The following is an 18,940-nucleotide window of genomic DNA, read 5'->3' as shown; positions in this document are numbered from 1 at the left end:
TTTACCGTATATTGTTAAGTGAATATGGATGCATAATGAACGTTTTCTTAATAATGTTGTATGTGTTGAAGAGTATTAAGGATTGTTTCACGAAATCATTTTATTAATAATTGTACTAATGCACACACGAAAAAAAAATGTATTGCACTATATGAGCGTCATTTAAAGAGTTATAGCTTTGAAAATTGACTTTCATGAAGTTAAGTTCTGCTCACTGAATCACTGGCATGTTGTTCTGTTAGTTGTTGATAAGTATTTCAAAGATTATTCATCTTCAATAAAGTGATGTCCACTATTCTCGTCTTATGCACAATGTACTATGGACGTGAAAATAAAAAAAAAATATGAGAGCCCGATTCATCTCTTTTGCCCTTTTGAAATAGTGAATGTGAGAGCCGTCAGCATCTGAGACGACGGGCCTAAGTATGCAACAAAAACATGTATCATTTAACAAATAATAAGTATACTGAGCAAATAACACTATCAACAAACAGCAGACTATCACTGTTTCATGAAACAAATAACTGATACCTCAAGCAAATAACCATGTCAACATTATCAACAAACAGGATAGCCTATCACTTTCCACGATACATACAACATCATCAATAGCAGCAGTCTCCATCATGTTTCCCATACCAGTTACCAAGGGACGGGAGGGTGGCAGTGAGGCAGTCAGGTATATGTGTACAGGTAAAGGTGGGGTAATTGGTAGCATAAAATAATGAGAACTGGAAGTACAATCAATTAGGGTAGTATCAAGACACCTCTCCATCCTAAATTTACCTATTCTCAACATAACTCAATTTGTTTTTGCATTTGTAGCGTTTTGCGGGCTTTTTATTCTATCTTTATTTTTTGTTTGTTTTCTTATTTTTGCCCTCTAGTCCGGCAGCCGGAGGGTCTTTTTTTGCCTAACCTTGCATATGGGTTTATATATTTTTTTTTATAGGCCCAAAATGTGTACACACCCAACATTATTAATCAACCTGATGGACATCAGTCAGCGTTGAACAATTTACAGTACAGGACTAGCTTTATTTGATTATAATTATCTTTTTTTTTTTTTTTTGCTCCCTCGTTTGCTGGACTGTTTTTTGTTGCTTGTGTCGCTATCCAGAAGTGGGAAATAAAAAAGATCTTAATTATATAACTTAAAGAAAATGTTCACAGGCAAGGAGTTCCCACAGTCTTCACGTGCTTGACGAATGGTGGCAGAAGTAATCCTTGAACCAGTCCTTCAAGACACTTTAGTCAAGTGTGATGACCCCATGGAGAATTTGGAAAATAGAGCAATCATGAGTATGTAGGGTATGGACTGACTACCTTATAAAGCCTGTCTTCATCATGATGGCATATGTCAAAGCAGTGAGGCAGATTGGTCCCTGCATGCAGAGTGTGTGAAAGCAATGATAGTATATGGCTTTGCTGCAGGGCACTCGAACAATGCCAGATCACTTTTGATCTACCTGAGAACGATTGGGAGACTACCATCAGTTATCCTTGCTCATTTCCTGAATGGCAAACATGTCATGCGGCATATGGAGGGGTTATGGAATGGCATCTGGAGTGACATGTTCATAGAATCAACCTTCATGAGGTATGGGCACTGGCGAGCTGAAATTGTTGGAGTCACACTCAATCCAGAAACCTTGAAAACATGGGCTCTCAGCCGTCATGTGTGCAGCTAGTTGGCTGGCATGAGAGGTGAGACAGCTGATGAAAGATTCCAGAGGACTCACAAAGAAGAGTCAGTTGCTCGTATGGAGAGTGATAAGAAAGACAGAGATGGAATCAGAAAGATAATAATAATTGTATCCACCATCTCAGTCATGATGCAGACCCAGATCAACTTGCCAACTTAGCCACTGGTTACGTTGTTATATCATCAGTGAATGTTGAGAAGGCACTAAGCATTGATGAGGAGCTGCATCCTGAGTTCATAAATATTTGCCAAATTGATATGGAACAATATTGAAAAAAGAGTCGCCACCATGTCCGTGCTAAGAAAGGGAATAAAATTTGGCCATAAAGTCATATATGATATATAATTCTTCTTCTCAAGAGTTATTGGACTACAAGACAGTTCTAGAAATGTGAACTTCAAAAACGTTATCGCCATGAACTAGCACTCATCCCCACAGCTCTGTTTGATGACTCAATTAATCAATCAGTGGGGGCATACGCCGGGGGGCGAGTCTCCATGCAGGCCCCCTTGTAACCCGAGTACCTCCCGGCAGGATCTATCGACTTGCTAAAACCACGAACTCCGTGGGCATCCCATTGGCCTCCTCCACATTGGATTGTCTCTTACAGAGACAACCCGAGAAGCAGGATCAGTTTCCGGAAAACGTGCCACGTGTCCGTATAGCCGGAGTTGGCATAGACGAACTATGCAGGTAATATATGTCGAATCAGTCTCACGGTGTAGTCGCCGGTTTGACACAGTCATTCGAGCGATATCCCATGATTCTGCGTAGACACTTATTACCAAAAGCATTAATCCGCCTCTCCAAGTCTCCATGTTTCACAACCATAGAGTAAGACATGGAGCACAAGAGACTTGAAGATCCGGATCTTTGTCCTTCTGCACAGGTATCGACAACGCCATATACTCGTGTTGAGCGAGTCCATAACATCGTGGGCCAGACCAATCCGCCGTCAGACTTCTTGGCCAGACTCACCGTTGTTATGAACTACGTTACCAAGATACGTGAAACTTTCTGAGATCTCAACGTCCTCGCCACACGCATGAACAGACTGTACTGTGTCATCCAGCAAGCCTCCAAACATCTGTACCTTGGTCTTGGCCCAGGAGACCTGAAGTCCTTAGGGCTTTGCCTCCTCGTGCAGTGCCCCGAGAGCCATCACCAAAACCTCCAGCGACTTCGCTAGGATTACTGCATCATCAGCAAAAACAAGGTCAGTGACCCTGGTATTGCCAATGGATGCTCCGCAATGAGTCTGGTCCACAACTCTGCAGTTGCGGCGCCAAGACACAACGATCCAATAATCAATCATTCAATCTGCCCAGTACCCAGTCCATACAAGTGTTGGAAAGCGATGGGGCAAGGACACAGCCCTGCTTCACTCCCGCATTCACGGGAAAGAAGCTGGGCAAGCCCCCCACACACACACTTCACAGCACTCTCTGTCCTAGAATACAGGCCAGTCAGCAAACCAATAGTCCTCGCAGGAATCCCAAGGAGTCGCAAAAGATCCCAGAGTGCCTCACCTTGCACTGAATCGAACGCCTTCATGAGATCGACATAGGCTGCAAGCGTCCCCTGTCGAAACTCACCTATTCGCTCCACCAGTACGCGAAGCGCTAGGATACGATCAGTTGTTGACTTACCAGGCGTGAACCCAGACTGTTCAGGTCTCTGCAGCTTCATCAGCAATAGGTGGGCACACTGAGCAGTGTAATACCACGGTGGATGTTGCAGTCCTGGCGGCCCCCTTTCCTTTTCCAGATAGGGACTACCAACCCCCTCTTCCAGTCAGGAGGAATGGTACCGGACTGCCATAGGGCAGTCAAGACCGCATGCAACCCGTGGATCATGGCCTCACCTCCAGCTTCGGGCAGCTCTGCGCTGATGTTACAGGCGCCAGGTGCCTTCCCACCCCTCAACTTAGCCACAGCCTCTCTGACCGCAACCAAAGAGGGTGGGCTTTCGTCAATGGGTGGGTAAACATCCGCCACCTGCAACCCAGCAACTGGACGCTGCCCACGTGGAGGGTCTGCCATGTACAGCTACTGAAGGTACTCAGCCCAACGAGCCCTCTCCCCATCCATGTCCGACACGAGGCAGCCGTCAGCTGTTCGGATAGCGCTCACCTGAGAGGAAGACTTGGAGCGGAGCTTCTTCAGGGCTCGGTAAGCAGGTCGGAGGTCATTCGCATTTAAATGGCCCTAGACCTCCTCGGCGAGACCCCTGGCATACCTATCCTTGTCACTCCTCAGGAGTGCTCTAGTCCTACGTGACAGAGCCCTGTATTGGTCCCGGGTCCCAGGAAGTATGGCAGCGCGATTCCCCTCGATATACTCTAGAGTCTAGCGTCTCCACCGAGGCAAAGCCACTCCTATATCTCGGGCGCTCTCCAGTGCACTCCTCGGCAGCTTGCAAAGTCTCGCGTTTGAAGGTATCCCACCGTTGTACAGGGTCCTCCAGGGTGCCGAGCACTTCAAACCGATTTGAGTCTGTCACTGCATACTACTGTGCACATGCCAGGTCCTCCAATCTCTCGAGATGGAACACAGTAGAGTTGCATTTCGAGATTCTTCTTGTCCTGACACGAAGCTTGAGTGTTGCAACAACAAGCCTATGGTAAGTTGCAAATAACTCAGCACTCCGGTAAACCCTGCAGTTCTGAAGGATCCTCGAACGCATCATCGAGTCTGCTGGCGGCCGTGGGTGAAGGAGGACGTGTCTCGCTCCCGTCCCGTGTGCGTCGCTGCTGCCGTCCTCGTGCCGTCTGGAGTTTTTTTTTTCTTTTTTACAACAGAGGAGACAGTGCAAGAGCGTAAAAAAAAAAAGAGAACAATAATGAAGTAAAAATGAAATAAAAAAGTCCGCTACTCACTGCTCCTGAATAGAGTGGCCAAAAAGATAAATCAGTTTCGGGAGGAGAGGTGTCCTGAAACCCTCCTCTTGGAAGACTTGAAGTCGTAGGCAGGAGGAAATACAGATGAGGGAAGATCGTTCCAGAGTTTACCAGCGTGAGGGATGAAAGAGTGAAGATGCTGGTTAATTCTTGCATAAGGGGTTTGGACAGTATAGGGATAAGCTTGATCAGAAAGTCGTGTGAGGCGAGGCCGCAGGAGGGGGGAAGGCATGCAGTTAGCAAATTCAGAAGAGCAGTCAGCGTGAGAATATCGATAAAAGATAGAAAGAGAGGCAACATCGCAACGGAATTTAAGAGGTAGAAGACTATTCATAAGAAGATGAAAGCTGATGAGACGAAGAGCCTAAAGCCCCCCATTCACGTTACAGTCTTTAGCAATGGTAGGGTTATGGTATGGTCAACTGCACAAACCTATGCCCGAGTGGGTAGGCCACTCACGTTACATTCTTTTGCTCAGTTTTCTCAACGTTTTGAATCGGAAAGATGTCTCTCTCTGATTGTTTTTCATCGGACGATTTAGTACATGTAGCGCTGGCACTTACATTACAAAGAAAAAAGAAAAAAAAGTCAAGATGGTGCAAGCCATGGCTTTTGAAGAGGGATAGCTTATCGCATGAAGGATTGTTAAATGAACTTCGTTTGGAACCTGTTGATTATTTCAATTACTTGAGAATGGATGAGCAAACTTACTCAGAATTGTTATCACTATTGACTCCATTAATTAAAAGACAAGATACCGTCATGCGGAAAGCAATTTCACCCCATGAGAGGCTTACAGCGACCCTTCGTTTTTTAGCAACTGGGAGATCATATGAAGACTTAAAGTTTTCCACTTTGATCTCTCCCCAAGCTTTAGGAGTCATCATACCTGAGACCTGTGTCGCTATCTATAGAGTGCTTGCTAAGGATTATATGAAGGTAAGTGAAATACTGCTTCAATTACTTGAAATTTAATCAATATGTTTATGTGTTTACAATTAATGCATTATTTATGAAATTCTGAACCTTGAAAGTTAGAAAAAAAACCTGCGAGGTCCTCATGTTGGTTGCCTGCAGAGCATTCTACAATTTGCTGAGCGTCGGTTACTCGTTGCGAAATTATTGTATCTGGCCGAAGGAGCCCTCGCTTGCCCTTGTAAATGGCATCGCTAATTATGCGACAACACTCATCGGCTTGTGTTGGATCCATTTTTGCTAACTCTTGCGCCCATGCTTTTGCATAATGAGTGAACTCTCTAGTAGCTTCCTCTTTTGAGGCAATTTGCTTAAGAAGCAAATCAAGTACATCTTTTTGGTCTGCTTTCTTCCGTCGCTTTGGAGGCTGAGTTTCCTGAAACTCACGTTCAGTTGGGCCTGAAGACGGGCCGGGAGTTGGCCCTGAAGACGGGCTGGGACTTGGGCCTGAAGACGGGCCGGGAGTTGGCACTGGAGATGGACTGGGAGTTGGCACTGGAGACGGGCTGTGAGTTGGCACTGGAGACGGGCTGTGAGTTGGCACTGAAGACGGGCTAGGTGTTGGTGGTGCAGTCTGGAGAGTGGTCCATGGCGAAATCGAGTCCTCACCCTGCAGAAACAAAATGAATGATTCAATGAATAAGAATATACATTAGGAAGTCACTCATACATGGAAAAGTTAGAACAATGAATAAGAATACACAATAGGGAGTCACTCATACATGGGCAAGTTAGGAAAAGTTAGGTTTTTTTTTCAATTTTGGCAAGGAGATATAATTTTCATTGACGTTTACTAGGACAATTTTCGGTATTTCTTTACTGTCACACCAGCACCGAGTTCCATATTGTTCTTTGCATATTTAGGTACAATGAAGCATTCTCAGAACTTTTTCAGGAATGACGTTTCCGTCCCAAATGCATACTTTTCGAGATATTTGACTTTGAACTTCCCATTATTTTCTTATGACAATAATTCCTTTTCAGATTTATTTATACTTTGACGGTGGAGTTTTGGCTAGTTTAAGTTAGGGTATGTTATTATTTATTTATTTTATGTATTTTTTCTGCACAGGTTAAGTTAAGGTTTGGTTAAAGTTTAATTAAATAAAGTAAAACAAAATATTTTTGTTCAAAATTTTTTTCCATCTCTTTAAAATTAAATCTTAACTTAACCTAACCTGGCCTAAAATGACTTAACCTAACCTAACCTAACCTTTTGTAAATCGTTGAATGCACTAAGCTAATTATTGCCATAGGAAAATAATGGGAACTTCAAAGTCAAATATCTCGAAAAATATGCATTTGCGATGGAAACGTTATTCTTGAAATTAGAATGATTCATTGCACCTAAAACTACAAAGAAAAATATGAAACTTGGTGATGGTGTGAAAGTAAAAATTTACCCATTTCTCATTTAACAATAAATCTGAAATGAAACTAAAGTTTTCACACAGTATTATTTAGTCACTAATGTTGCCAAAATTGGTAAATCTACCTAGATACCTAATGGCCATAATTATATATATAATAACGTAATTTTATTTCTTTTTCAGTTTCCAAAAGACGAAAATGGATGGAAAGAAATAGGACGAGAATTCGAAGTACGCTGGAACTTCCCCAAATGCCTCGGAGCGATGGATGGCAAACATATTGCAATAGTTCCCCCTCCTGACTCCGGTTCTTTCTACTATAATTATAAAGGTTTCAATAGTGTTGTTCTCTTGGCTATAGCAAATGCAAACTACGAATTTGTGATGTGTGACGTTGGTACCAACGGTCGTATTTCTGATGGCGGAGTCTTGGATAACACTAGATTTGGAGAACTTCTCATAGAGGAAAAGCTAAATTTACCTGGCCCAAAAAGGCCAGACAACAGTTCAAAGATGCTACCCTACGTGTTCGTGGGAGATGAGGCCTTTGCCTTGAGGAAGGATTTTTTGAAGCCTTTTAGTTCAAGGGAGTTGACAGAAGAACGACGCGTATTTAATTACAGGCTTTCTAGGGCTCGAAGGGTGATTGAAAATGTTTTTGGCATAATGTCATCACGCTTTCGCGTTTTCTCTGCCCCAATAAATCTGAAAGTAAGTGCTGTAGATAAGGTTGTTTTAGCCAGCTGTGTTTTACATAACTACTTAAGGAAGAAAATTGGTGCAAGCTATTGTCCACTTGACAATGAAGAAGATAATGCTGTGGAACAACATAATTCATTGTGTCCTCTGCAACAAGGCCCAACAAGAAATTCCACTATGGCTGCTAAGCAAGTAAGGGATACTTTCATGGCCTATTTCAATGATGAAGGGGCTATACCCTGGCAAGCGGCCCAGGGGTAATATGTAAGTTGGGTAAATGTGACTTTTGAGGAGGCTAACCTAGCCTAACCTATGTGACTCCGTAGGTTATGTGAAAAAAAGGAAAATAGGTTTTGATTCAATACAATTATAATGTGACCAATAAAGTGTTAACTTTACTTACTGTTTCATTGCTCTCCTCAACAAATGTAGTTTCATTCAATGAGCTGCAAGTAGCCCGAGGAACATCTTGGTCCATCAAGAAATCAAATGAATGAAAATACCACAAACATGGTTTGTAGATCTCATCCTCTCCTGAGCCAGATTTTTTAGATTGGTCAATTTTCTTTTGTTCTTTCCGCACTGCACTGCGCATAGCATTTATCTTTTTCACTATCATATCTCTATCTGCATTCGGTATTTTCTCTCTGAATTTCTTCACAAGTTCCATGTAAGCCTCATTTTTTTTATTTCTATTTGAATATTCTTTGCTTTTTATTTTCCACAAACACGGGAAACTTCTATACAGTTCTATTACTTCACTTAAGAATTCTCTGCTAAATTTATTTTCCATGTTGGGGAAAATGCACCTGAAAATAAAAAAAGATAAACGAAATTAGCAAATATATTTTTCAGCTAAACACGTGCTCACGATTTCCTTTAGTCAAAACTGAGCAAAAACACCCACACACGGTTATGGTCTGCGTTATGGTACAGCCACAAGCCGCGAAAATATCAAACACGTTGGATATTGTTATGTTATGGTTCCGTCCAACTGCGCAAACCAAAAAAAGCCCCACTCACGCTACATTAACTGCACAGTTTTACTGAACCATACTTGAACCGTAGCTATTTTACGTAGCGTGAATGGGGGGCAAAGTTTCGTTCGGGCGATTACAAAGCCACTGCGATGGACTGTGGAATTGGTTCTAAGAAATATAACAACCTAAAAATTGTTAAGAGCAAAAATAGCCTACCGTACAGTCGTGCGACACAAGTGTTGACACAGTTTCCAAAAGGTTTCGGACGCCGCAAGCGAAAGACGGCAACTATCTAGCAGAGCTACATTCGATTTATATGTGACGTGTGTGTGTGTGTGTGTGTGTGTGTGTAAGGAGCAAGGAGTGTGTGGGTGTGAGAGAGATATTACTTAAGAGAGGCGCCAGGGGTATATTTTTTTACGAATATTTTTTTAAACTGACTAAATTAGTTTTTCTCGCTCAACATGTCGGGGATGCTATGTACTACCAGGTAATGAAGCATATTCATGTAGAATATTAAAAATAAGAGTCCCTTTAAGATATTTCAATGCCCCGCGCTGTTACGCTATAGCGCGCCAACACACGTGGTATTTCTCAAGGCTTGTACGCACGTAAAATTCACATTAGAAAGTCTGTTTCCCTGTAAATTTTGTCATCCATCATCCCTCTATCCACTCGTGACAGCTGCCGAATGTGAAATGCGTACTCTGCTGCTCAGTTCTCCCACAGACGTTGACTGGGGAGGACGTTGAACATTTTCGCTGCGCTATAACCCAAAAACGTCTTTATAAAGACGTACAAGCGCAAAGCAACGATGAGCAGAGTTATGAACATAAAGAAGGCTTCTGGAACAAAATGAAGACCCAGGAAACACGCAAGAAAGCAACGCAAAAAAGCAAGAGTCACGACTCTTATCTTCACACCAACCGCACCCCGACCACCACCACCACCACCTTTGAGTGATAACTTTTTTTTTTTATAAAGGGGGACCAGATGCCTTATCCTTCTCCAGTAAGTGAACAAGGTATAAACAATCATATGTGAGGATTTCATGCCAGTCAAGTGAGTAAAAATAGCAAAACACATGAAATGGAAAAAAAAGAAAAATGTAGGAGCCAAAATCTCGAAAATGTGTTTTTTACACTTCAAAAAAATTCAGAAAATCAACAGTCTGATAGTCTTTTCTAAGGTATCAATATAAACTACAACTAAATGGCAATTTTTCTCGTTTTGTTCATTTTAAAAAAGGTAAAAAGAAAACGGCAGAAAAAAATGGAGAAAATTATTAGTGAAATTATTTTTTCGAAGCCGAAACAAAAAATCTAAAATTTACAAAATGAGAAATGTACATATATACACAAATGTTCTATGGTATTTTTTTTCAAAGTAATTATCTAAAAACTAAAGTCTGTGAAACAAATAGAAGATTTTATGCTCTGTTTGAGTTTCCCCTACATATTCACACAAATTTCACGAAATTCACAGAATGTCATACATTTACAACAACAAACAACATATTAAAATTTCAAAGACATAGGACAGACAGGATTTTTCTTACGAAACTGTGAGCATCAACTGCACGACGATTATGTTTCTTTAACCCGAGAACGTTGGGAGACCCTTTTCAGGGCTTTCACAAGTCGGGGCTGTGGTACGGTGGACCCTAAAAAGGGCTCTCCATAAAACACCTAATTCGAGCTATTTATAGTCGGTGGTGGCATAGCGCAACCCACCATGAATGTCCGAGGTCATTGTGGTGGGTGAGTGATCTTGAGGTGGGCTTTTTTGTCAAAGGTGGTGCTGTAGGGTCATGGCAGACTGACCTAGCTATCCATACAGTAATCACTCGTCAAATTCGCTATAGTAGACAACAAGCGACTATTGGCTAGATGCCACACGTCACGAGACTGTTTATTTTGTGACAAACACCACCCAAAAAGAATGGAGTTTGAGTAAAAGTAAATATTTTTAACGGCTTTTTGGTTTTGAGAGGAGTACTTTGATGTACATTCCCTTTTTTTTCCTTAGTCTCAAAATGCAGTGTAATTTTGTCGTTTCTCGGCCACTTATCGGCTTTCCCATAGCCGAAGCCCACGGGTTAAAACAAATCTGTTATGAATGCTCTTGTTTCCACTAGTCCACGCTCTGTAATAAGATTTTCTGCATTCCATAAGTTATATACTTCCTTGGCTTTGGTCGTCAGTGTGCATTCTGGAGAGAGAGAGAGAGAGAGAGAGAGAGAGAGAGAGAGAGAGAGAGAGAGAGAGAGAGAGAGAGAATTAATTTATCTCTAGAAAAAAAAAAAGGTTGCTGCAAATAATAGCCTAGTTATCTTAAATGCATAATAATAACAGTAGTATTCGTAAATGCAAAATAATAGCTTTGTAATTCAATTCAATGAATAATAACCTACTAGTTGCCTAAATGCACCGGCCGGCATGGTCGATTACGTCATTGCATAACATTGCCAAACGAGAGGTGGTCGTAAAAGATGCAAGAAGTTACGAGATGTTTAAGAGCGTTATTGTAAGTTGTGAATTTATCGCAAGAAATTTGAATAAAATGAGCAGGATGTAAGAAGCCATTTTAAGTCTTTTAGTGGTCGAAAGAAATGGAAAAAGTTGTAAGAGAAATTTAAAGTGTTCATTGTAAGCTGTGAGTGGCCGTAAGAAGTTGAGAGATGTATAATACGAGTGTTCATAGTATAATAATTGCTTGTGTGTTGGGTTGTATACTTATGTGGAGTTTAATATGAAGTGACTATGAATGTGATATAAATGCTTTTTTTTTAATAATGGTGTATGCATTGAAGAGATGAATTTATTAGGAATAGCCTACTTTTTATAAGTGCTGTATATGATTAATGAATGTAGAAGTACACAATGAATGCTTCCTTAATAATGCTTTACGTGTTTAAAACAGTATCAATTTAACAGAAATAGCCTACTTTTTATTAATGTAGTGTATGATTGATGAATATGGATGTATATTGAACGCTCTCTATATAATGATGTATGTGTTTAACCCATTACATCCCAACTTTTTATTTTTGAAATAAACTGATTTTGTTTGTAGAATACTGTAAAATAATGGGCTAAGAATAATAACAAATGCTAAAAAAAAAAAACACAAATATCTCTAATAGTAAGCTTACAATAAGCTGTCCTCAAATGGGGACACTGGGATAATAAGACTACAAGTGAGATTACAAAGCTTACAGAAAAGTATCCTGATTTGAAGACAAAGTTATATGACTGGAGCAATTATAACATCTTGGTAATAGTATGGTATGATAATTGAAATTCACAACATCTTTCCAAGCCGTGATGATATTTCAAACAGAAGCATGAACTAAAAATTGCTTTTATTCTATGAAGAGTTTATCTTCTCTGATGATATGAGCCGAAGCACTCTACACATAGAGTAGCATTGCATTTATAACAATATGTTCTTGGCTTAGCTGTACATGTTTTGTTTTGACATCGTTGCTGCTTTTGCCTCTTCTCAATTATATGGTCTTTGCCATCATACCGAACATCAGTAACACTTGTGCAAGATGTCAAAGCACTACAGGGTCGTCCCATTGTCACTTCCATGCAGCTTAATTTCATATATGGTACACAGATAGCTCGTTCGAAGTCTAAAACACTCAGCTGTGCATTGTTGTCTCCTTGATGTAACATCCTGTAAATGACCCATGAATTCAACACTGCCATATCTGTGAATCGCGTGAATAAGGGCCAGTACCATTTCTTTTCTCGCATTGACACAGAATATTTACCTACTAACCAGTCGTGGTGATAAACCCCGCCCATGTGTTTGGTATATTTGAACATTGCATTTGGCTGTGGAACACTTCCCTTTGTCTTTGTATGTTTCAGCCAACGCTGAACTTTTGCAAGAGGCTCTACTGTATCATAATTAGTTCCAACTGTCACACATTTGTTATCAAACCACTTTATCATAAGAATTTCCTCATTTGTGTCGAACCTGTAGTCATATACCCCTCATGGTTTCTTTTCCATAGCACATGAGGACTCCAGGGGACACTGTTTCAAACGATTCTCCCTCAATGTTCCTGTCACCTGATATCCAAGATTTCTTAGGTGTACTAATAAGTCATAGGTAGTAAAATAGTTATCAATAAATAATGAATGAGATTCTAGATCAGCTACGGCCTGTAACATTCGCAGTACTACCTTTGAACCTAATAATAAGTCCTCATTCCCATCAAGTTCAGAGTTCTTACCACAATAAAGGTCAAAGTTGTAGCAATACCCTGAGGTTCCACAAAGTGCCCATAGTTTGTAGCCAAATCTAACAGGTTTTACCTAAATAAATTGTTTTAAACTATTGTGCCCATAGTACTTTACCATCATTTAATCAACAGAGATACAAGGCTCAAATACTACAAATTATATGAATGCTTCTTGAAGTAATGTAATAAGATTTCTTACTGTGAACCCCTTATCTGATTTATTGCTTTCAGCTTCTGCATTGTCACAAAAGTGGACAACGCCTTTTATAATCTGAAATCTATTGCGAGACATTGTTTTTTTCACCAAAGACACTCCCAGATCCTCTTCCTTTGACCAATAGTGTCTCTCTGCTGGTAGTTTGTGATATGATAAAAAAAGCAAGATTGCTATGAAACACTTTAGCTCTTCTACAGTAAACACAAAGTCACCTTTGTTTTTGCATGCAGTTGCATAGCGCACTGTTTCTTTTATAATATGATCATAAATATTTGGAGACATTATTGACTCGAACAGTTCCAAAGGGGTGAGATGCTCCATTTCTTCCTTCATTTTCTGCAAATTGTCCTCGTAAGTTCTTCCTCGTTGCTTCACCTTGTAGTATTGTAGTTGTTTATATCTCCAGTTTGGCTGCGATTCACATAGCTTCCTTTTCCTGGATCTGGAAGATTTTTGGACGTAGAGTCTTCTGCTGTACTGGTTTTACTTTCAATGTGGAGCTCAAGAGATCCTGGCACGTCTTGCACTATTACTTCTCCAGTAAGATCATCATGATGACACTTGACAATGTTGTATTCCAAATTTGTCAAGTGTGGTGGTATGTATACAAAAGCTTTGTTATTATTATACAAACTAAACAATCATGACACTATGACCTTATTGGATTATCAAATTATCTAAATAAATTAATTTTAAGTTAGTAAATAGCTGACCTATGAGAGGAAGCGAGACGTGTTGGAGTGTGTGTGGCAAGATGCGGGGCGGTACTGACCTTGGCTGACCCCCCTGGCCGCCACTCTCCCACCTGCCAGTTTCTCCTAGAACTAATGTAACAGCAAAAGTGGAGGTGATGGGTTACCTCTTCCATGGTTATGTCCACCTGATCCAATGTTCCTCCATGATTAATTTTGTTGATTTAATTTGCTTCTGCACCCAACCTACTTATTATCTTTTAACATATGTGTAAATTTTTCAAAATGAAGCTATCACATTTATTCACTCCCATGTTTGTATTTCTGCTACCTTTTAAATCACTGTTAATCATTAAACCCAAATAAAAACATAAGAACATAAGGAGACTGCAAGAGGCCGAGTGGCCTACACAGGGCAGCTCCATATTTATACTTTCACACTCTCTACAGCTTCTGCATCAATTATGATGAGATCGGGTACGTGACGGTTTCTTATTCTACAATCAATTAACATTTCTTTGGGTTAAGTTCAATTTGATTTATTACATTCATCATTTAATATTCTACCAACAATTACCGTGTCATCGGCATATTTTATTATTGTGCAACCACTTCTATAATCGTTTGTGTATAAACTTTTAGCTTATACAAAGAAAAGGAAGCTGTTAGCTTATAAACAGACGATTGTTGAAGTGGTTTTACTAATTACACAATAATTAAAAATGCTGATGACACGGTAATTGTTGGCAGAATATTAAATGATGAATGTAATGAGTACTTAGGCCCAGGTTCACCTTTTTACTGACTGGTGCAAATCAAATTTTCTGGAACTTAACGTAAATAACCCAAAGAAATGTTAACTGATTTTAGAATAAGAAACCGTCGCGTACCTGATCTCATCATAATTGATGCAGAAGCTGCTGCTTGTTCCCATTAACCAAGTTTTTTGGTGAGGGCCTCATAATAGGCAGCCTTGGCCTCTTCGGTGGCTGCCTTGGCCTCTTCGGTGGCTACCTTGGCCTCTTCTGCCCGCCGAACTGCTGCTCTGATAGCAAGCTCCTCCTCTAAGATAGCCAGTTCAAGCTTCCTCTTCTTAGTAAGATGAAGGGGCTTCTTCTTTATCAACAAGAAGGAAGCTTTGAGTTGGCTGTGGAACTGCCTGAGAGGTGGAGGAAGATGCAGCAGCAGCAGCAGTGAAGGTGGTGACTTGTACAGGGGAGAACTCTGGGGCCAGACAGCACAGGCACGAGGTCGTCCTCCTCCTCCTCCTCCTCAAGTAGCCTGCTGGTTAAGTGAAAAAGATGTATGTTGAAAAAGTAGTAATAATTATGTTCAGAATCATAATAAATATTGACGTATACCATTTTTAGTTAATGCTGGCACTACATCCACTGAATTATTAAATTAATTTTAAAATAATACATGGTAAGTGTTGACTTACTAAATTTTTATTCATACTTTTATGCAACAAATAAATGCAATTAGTTTGTGGTAAGCACTCTGAAAATTGAATTAGGAAACTCCAAATGAGGAAGAAAATAATTTCAAATTGATCTCCAGATATAGTATGAAAATTAAATATAACAAAAATAGTCCAAATATATGCTAATGAACAGCAGCAAATTTAACTTCAGGAATTCCTACTGAAACCTTTTATTATAACAACTTTGCTGTGTGACAGAGCACTGAGAGCATGTGCAGTCACGCATGGTAAAAAAAACAAAAAAAAAAACTAATTTTTGAAGTTATTTCCATGGCACCTTGCATATACCTTCTGTGGGTCCCGGACAATCATGGACGTGTGCAAATCTATTACAGTCCAGTTTGACAAATATGTTTCCTTATGCTAAGTAATTATGCAATTTTGCAATTTGATAAACCCTCGCTATAACAAACTAAAAGGGGGAAAGGAGGTGACGCATCTTAACATCCAGTAGTCTGAGTGGTTCAAACTTTTCATATATATATATATCCAAACTTTGTTTGGTATACGAGCTTAAAGTTATCTTTTGGTGTTCATTATTGTAACTAAAAATATATATTCATGACTGCAGATGAAAGGGGATTCACCAAAGGACAAGAATGAAAGTGTTTACAATAGGGCGTATAATTTCTGCCGGGCCACTAAGGAACCAAACCCCTCACCTGTCAAACTGTATCAATGAATTCCCGCAGACACAGGACTGTACCAGAAAAGCTTGTTGATTTCCGTAAAAGCGAGGGGTTAATTTATTTCTCATTATGCTAATAAACTAAACAGGTAACCCGAGAATACAATCCTAAGTGGTGAAGTAGCCCATACCTTTGATCCTCGAAGCTGACGGTTATGAGGGGAGAAGCAGGTGGCTCACCGACATGGATGTCTGTTGGCCGATCGTGGCAGCCACCAAACACCAGATTGCCGCTCCCCAAGATGTCAGCAACGAGGCCGTCCAGCTGCGAGAGAGGAGGGGGAGCTGGACCACCACCTAAAATTAAAAAGATGTGACATAAGTCATTGTAATAATGTCAACAATGAAAATGCAAGCATATGAATTATTTTACAATGGCTGTAAAAGTTTGTATTACACTTTTGGAAGAACAACTTGTACTCTGGCATTCATTTTGAATTCAAGTCTATCAACATGCATGTTCATGCTGCCATTGAAACTTTTACAGATGCACATTAAATACAGCATAACAATACCAAATACTTGTTGCACTAGTGTTGAGCATGGTAGATGAAAAGGGTAGATGATCAAGGACTGAAGTGATTACAACAGTACAATTTCCTCCTTTTTTTTTTTTCTAATAATGGATTTCAGTTTTTTTCTTTAAGGTTAAGGATCTTTTTTCAGAGGCAATATGTAAGTTACATGCCTTAACAACATCCATTTTCTTATAAAAAAAAATATAGAATTTTGTACAGGAACAAATTTAAGAGCATTTTCTAGTAAAATGTGGGTGAAATTTATCTACTCCCTTCAACCACATGTTCCACCAGAGGCAGGCAGCCACAACCTTAAATACCACACGTGCCAGACAATACTACTTGAAAACAATACATATGAATTTTATTTCCCTTACCTTAAGAACCTTATGCAACCTCTTCACGTATAATGATTTACAGGTAGTAGTACTGTAAAGGTCTATGCTATTAGATTAATCTGACTGGGGAGGTTCAGTTTTTATGAGTCCTATGGGTGTTATACTGACCATCACTTTTGGTTTTCATTAGTGTCCATGAGTCTCATAAAAATAATTACCATGTATTCTAAAACTATTGATTCAGTAATACTGCAAGGTAAACTTGAGACAGGAAAATGACTAAGGATGAGTAAGGGGAAATTGTAAAATACCTACTAATGTGTAGATTATCATGTTACTGGTAAGTTTTGTTGGGCCTGCCTAATATTATGTTAGTCTGCTACATAAAGTTGAATACGTCTCACCTTTTACCTGCCACTGCTTTTTCTAAAGTGGAAGTGTACCGTAGTGTAGTGTTTGACTAATAATTTTGTGTCGTGAAACATGGAAACATTTCTTACCTGTGGCAGTGACCGCTTGTTTGTGGGCGGAGATGATCTTTTTCGCCGTGGACTACAGGGACTGCCACTTCTTCTGGCAGTCCTTGATGGTTCTGCCCAGGGGAAAGGCCTCTGTAAGGCGATCTACAATCGCCTTCCAGGCAGCCGCCTTCCCCCGGGTATTGCAGACGGTGAAGTCTCCTTTGATGAGCGCCTTGCGCTCTTGAAATAACTGGGCTAGGAGGAGCAATTCCTCCTGAGCCCAGTTATCTTTCCTCCTCCGCTCGCCGCACTCGGCGGAGGGAGGGGAAGGTGAAGCAGCAGCAGCAGACGCGGCGGAAGTTGTTGAATTCTCTGCCATTTTGCTCACTAGTTTTAACGGGGCCTACATAAGCAATGCCATCATATTTACAAATTTTATCATTACCTTCTAAAACAATTTTATAACGGATGTAGTGTATTTTTAGTAAATAGTTTTCATAATTTTTCGGTGTTATTTAGCCTAAATATTGATATAAAGGAACTGAGCTGACTGATAAGGTGCCTCGCCGTGGTGGGTAGCGATGAAATCTGAATCTTATGGTGAGAGCCACAACTTTTTCACCTAGTTATGGCGATACTTACGTCAAACACACAATATCTTTATAAGTATGGACCCAGGAGAGTTGCTCGCTCGACGAGTGCTGGCGTTCCACTCAGTCCACTGCCTCTGGCAAAGGCCCGTGCTCCCTCTTATAGGAAGGGAGCAATCTTACACCACCACCTTACTTCCAGCACCACCACCACCTTCCTCACCACCACCGAAATATGAATCTATAAGGATTAGCCTACTTGTTTACCGTATATTTTTAAGTGAATATGGATGCATAATGAACGTTTTCTTAATAATGTTGTATGTGTTGAAGAGTATTAAGGATTGTATCACGAAATCATTTTATTAATAATTGTACTAATACACACACGAAAAAAAAATGTATTGCACTATATGAGCGTCATTTAAAGAGTTATAGCTTAGAAAATTGACTTTCATGAAGTTAAGTTCTGTTCACTGAACCACTGGCATGTTGTTCTGTTCGTTGTTGACAAGTATTCCAAAGATTATTTATCTTCAATAAAGTGATGTCCACTATTCTCGTCTTATGTACTATGTACTATGGACGTGAAAAAAAATAAAAAAAATATGAGAACCCGATTCATCTCTTTTTCGCCCTTTTGAAATAGTGAATGTGAGAGCCGTCAGCATCTGAGACGACGGGCCTAAGTATGCAACAAAAACATGTATCATTTAACAAATAATAAGTATACTGAGCAAATAACACTATCAACAAACAGTAGACTATCACTGTTTCATGAAACAAATAACTGATACCTCAAGCAAATAACCGTGTCAACATTATCAACAAACAGGATAGCCTATCACTTTCCACGATACATACAACATCATCAATAGCAGCAGTCTCCATCATGTTTCCCATACCAGTTACCAAGGGACGGGAGGGTGGCAGTGAGGCAGTCAGGTATATGTGTACAGGTAAAGGTGAGGTAATTGGTAGCATAAAATAATGAGAACTGGATGTACAATCAATTAGGGTAGTATCAAGACACCTCTCCATCCTAAATTTACCTCTTCTCAACATA

General features: G+C 40.1%; 1 protein-coding gene across 1 annotated transcript; it reads right to left on the bottom strand.

The window, feature by feature from the left end:
* Positions 1-5,606: 5,606 nt before the first annotated feature.
* Positions 5,607-8,735, bottom strand: LOC126986488 (inactive protein tyrosine kinase pTKL-like). Its single transcript, XM_050842715.1, has 2 exons — positions 8,053-8,735; positions 5,607-6,190 (listed from the first exon to the last, which is right to left on the bottom strand). Exons 1-2 carry the CDS (start codon positions 8,440-8,442, stop codon positions 5,612-5,614), a joined length of 969 nt encoding a protein of 322 aa, XP_050698672.1. The 5' UTR covers positions 8,443-8,735; the 3' UTR covers positions 5,607-5,611.
* Between the last annotated feature and the right edge of the window lie 10,205 nt (positions 8,736-18,940).

This window comes from Eriocheir sinensis, chromosome 6 (assembly GCF_024679095.1).
Source record: "Eriocheir sinensis breed Jianghai 21 chromosome 6, ASM2467909v1, whole genome shotgun sequence".
Taxonomy (NCBI): domain Eukaryota; kingdom Metazoa; phylum Arthropoda; class Malacostraca; order Decapoda; family Varunidae; genus Eriocheir; species Eriocheir sinensis.
The sequence above is the reverse complement of the archived record's forward strand: the minus strand, read 5'-3'. Positions and strand labels throughout refer to the sequence as shown.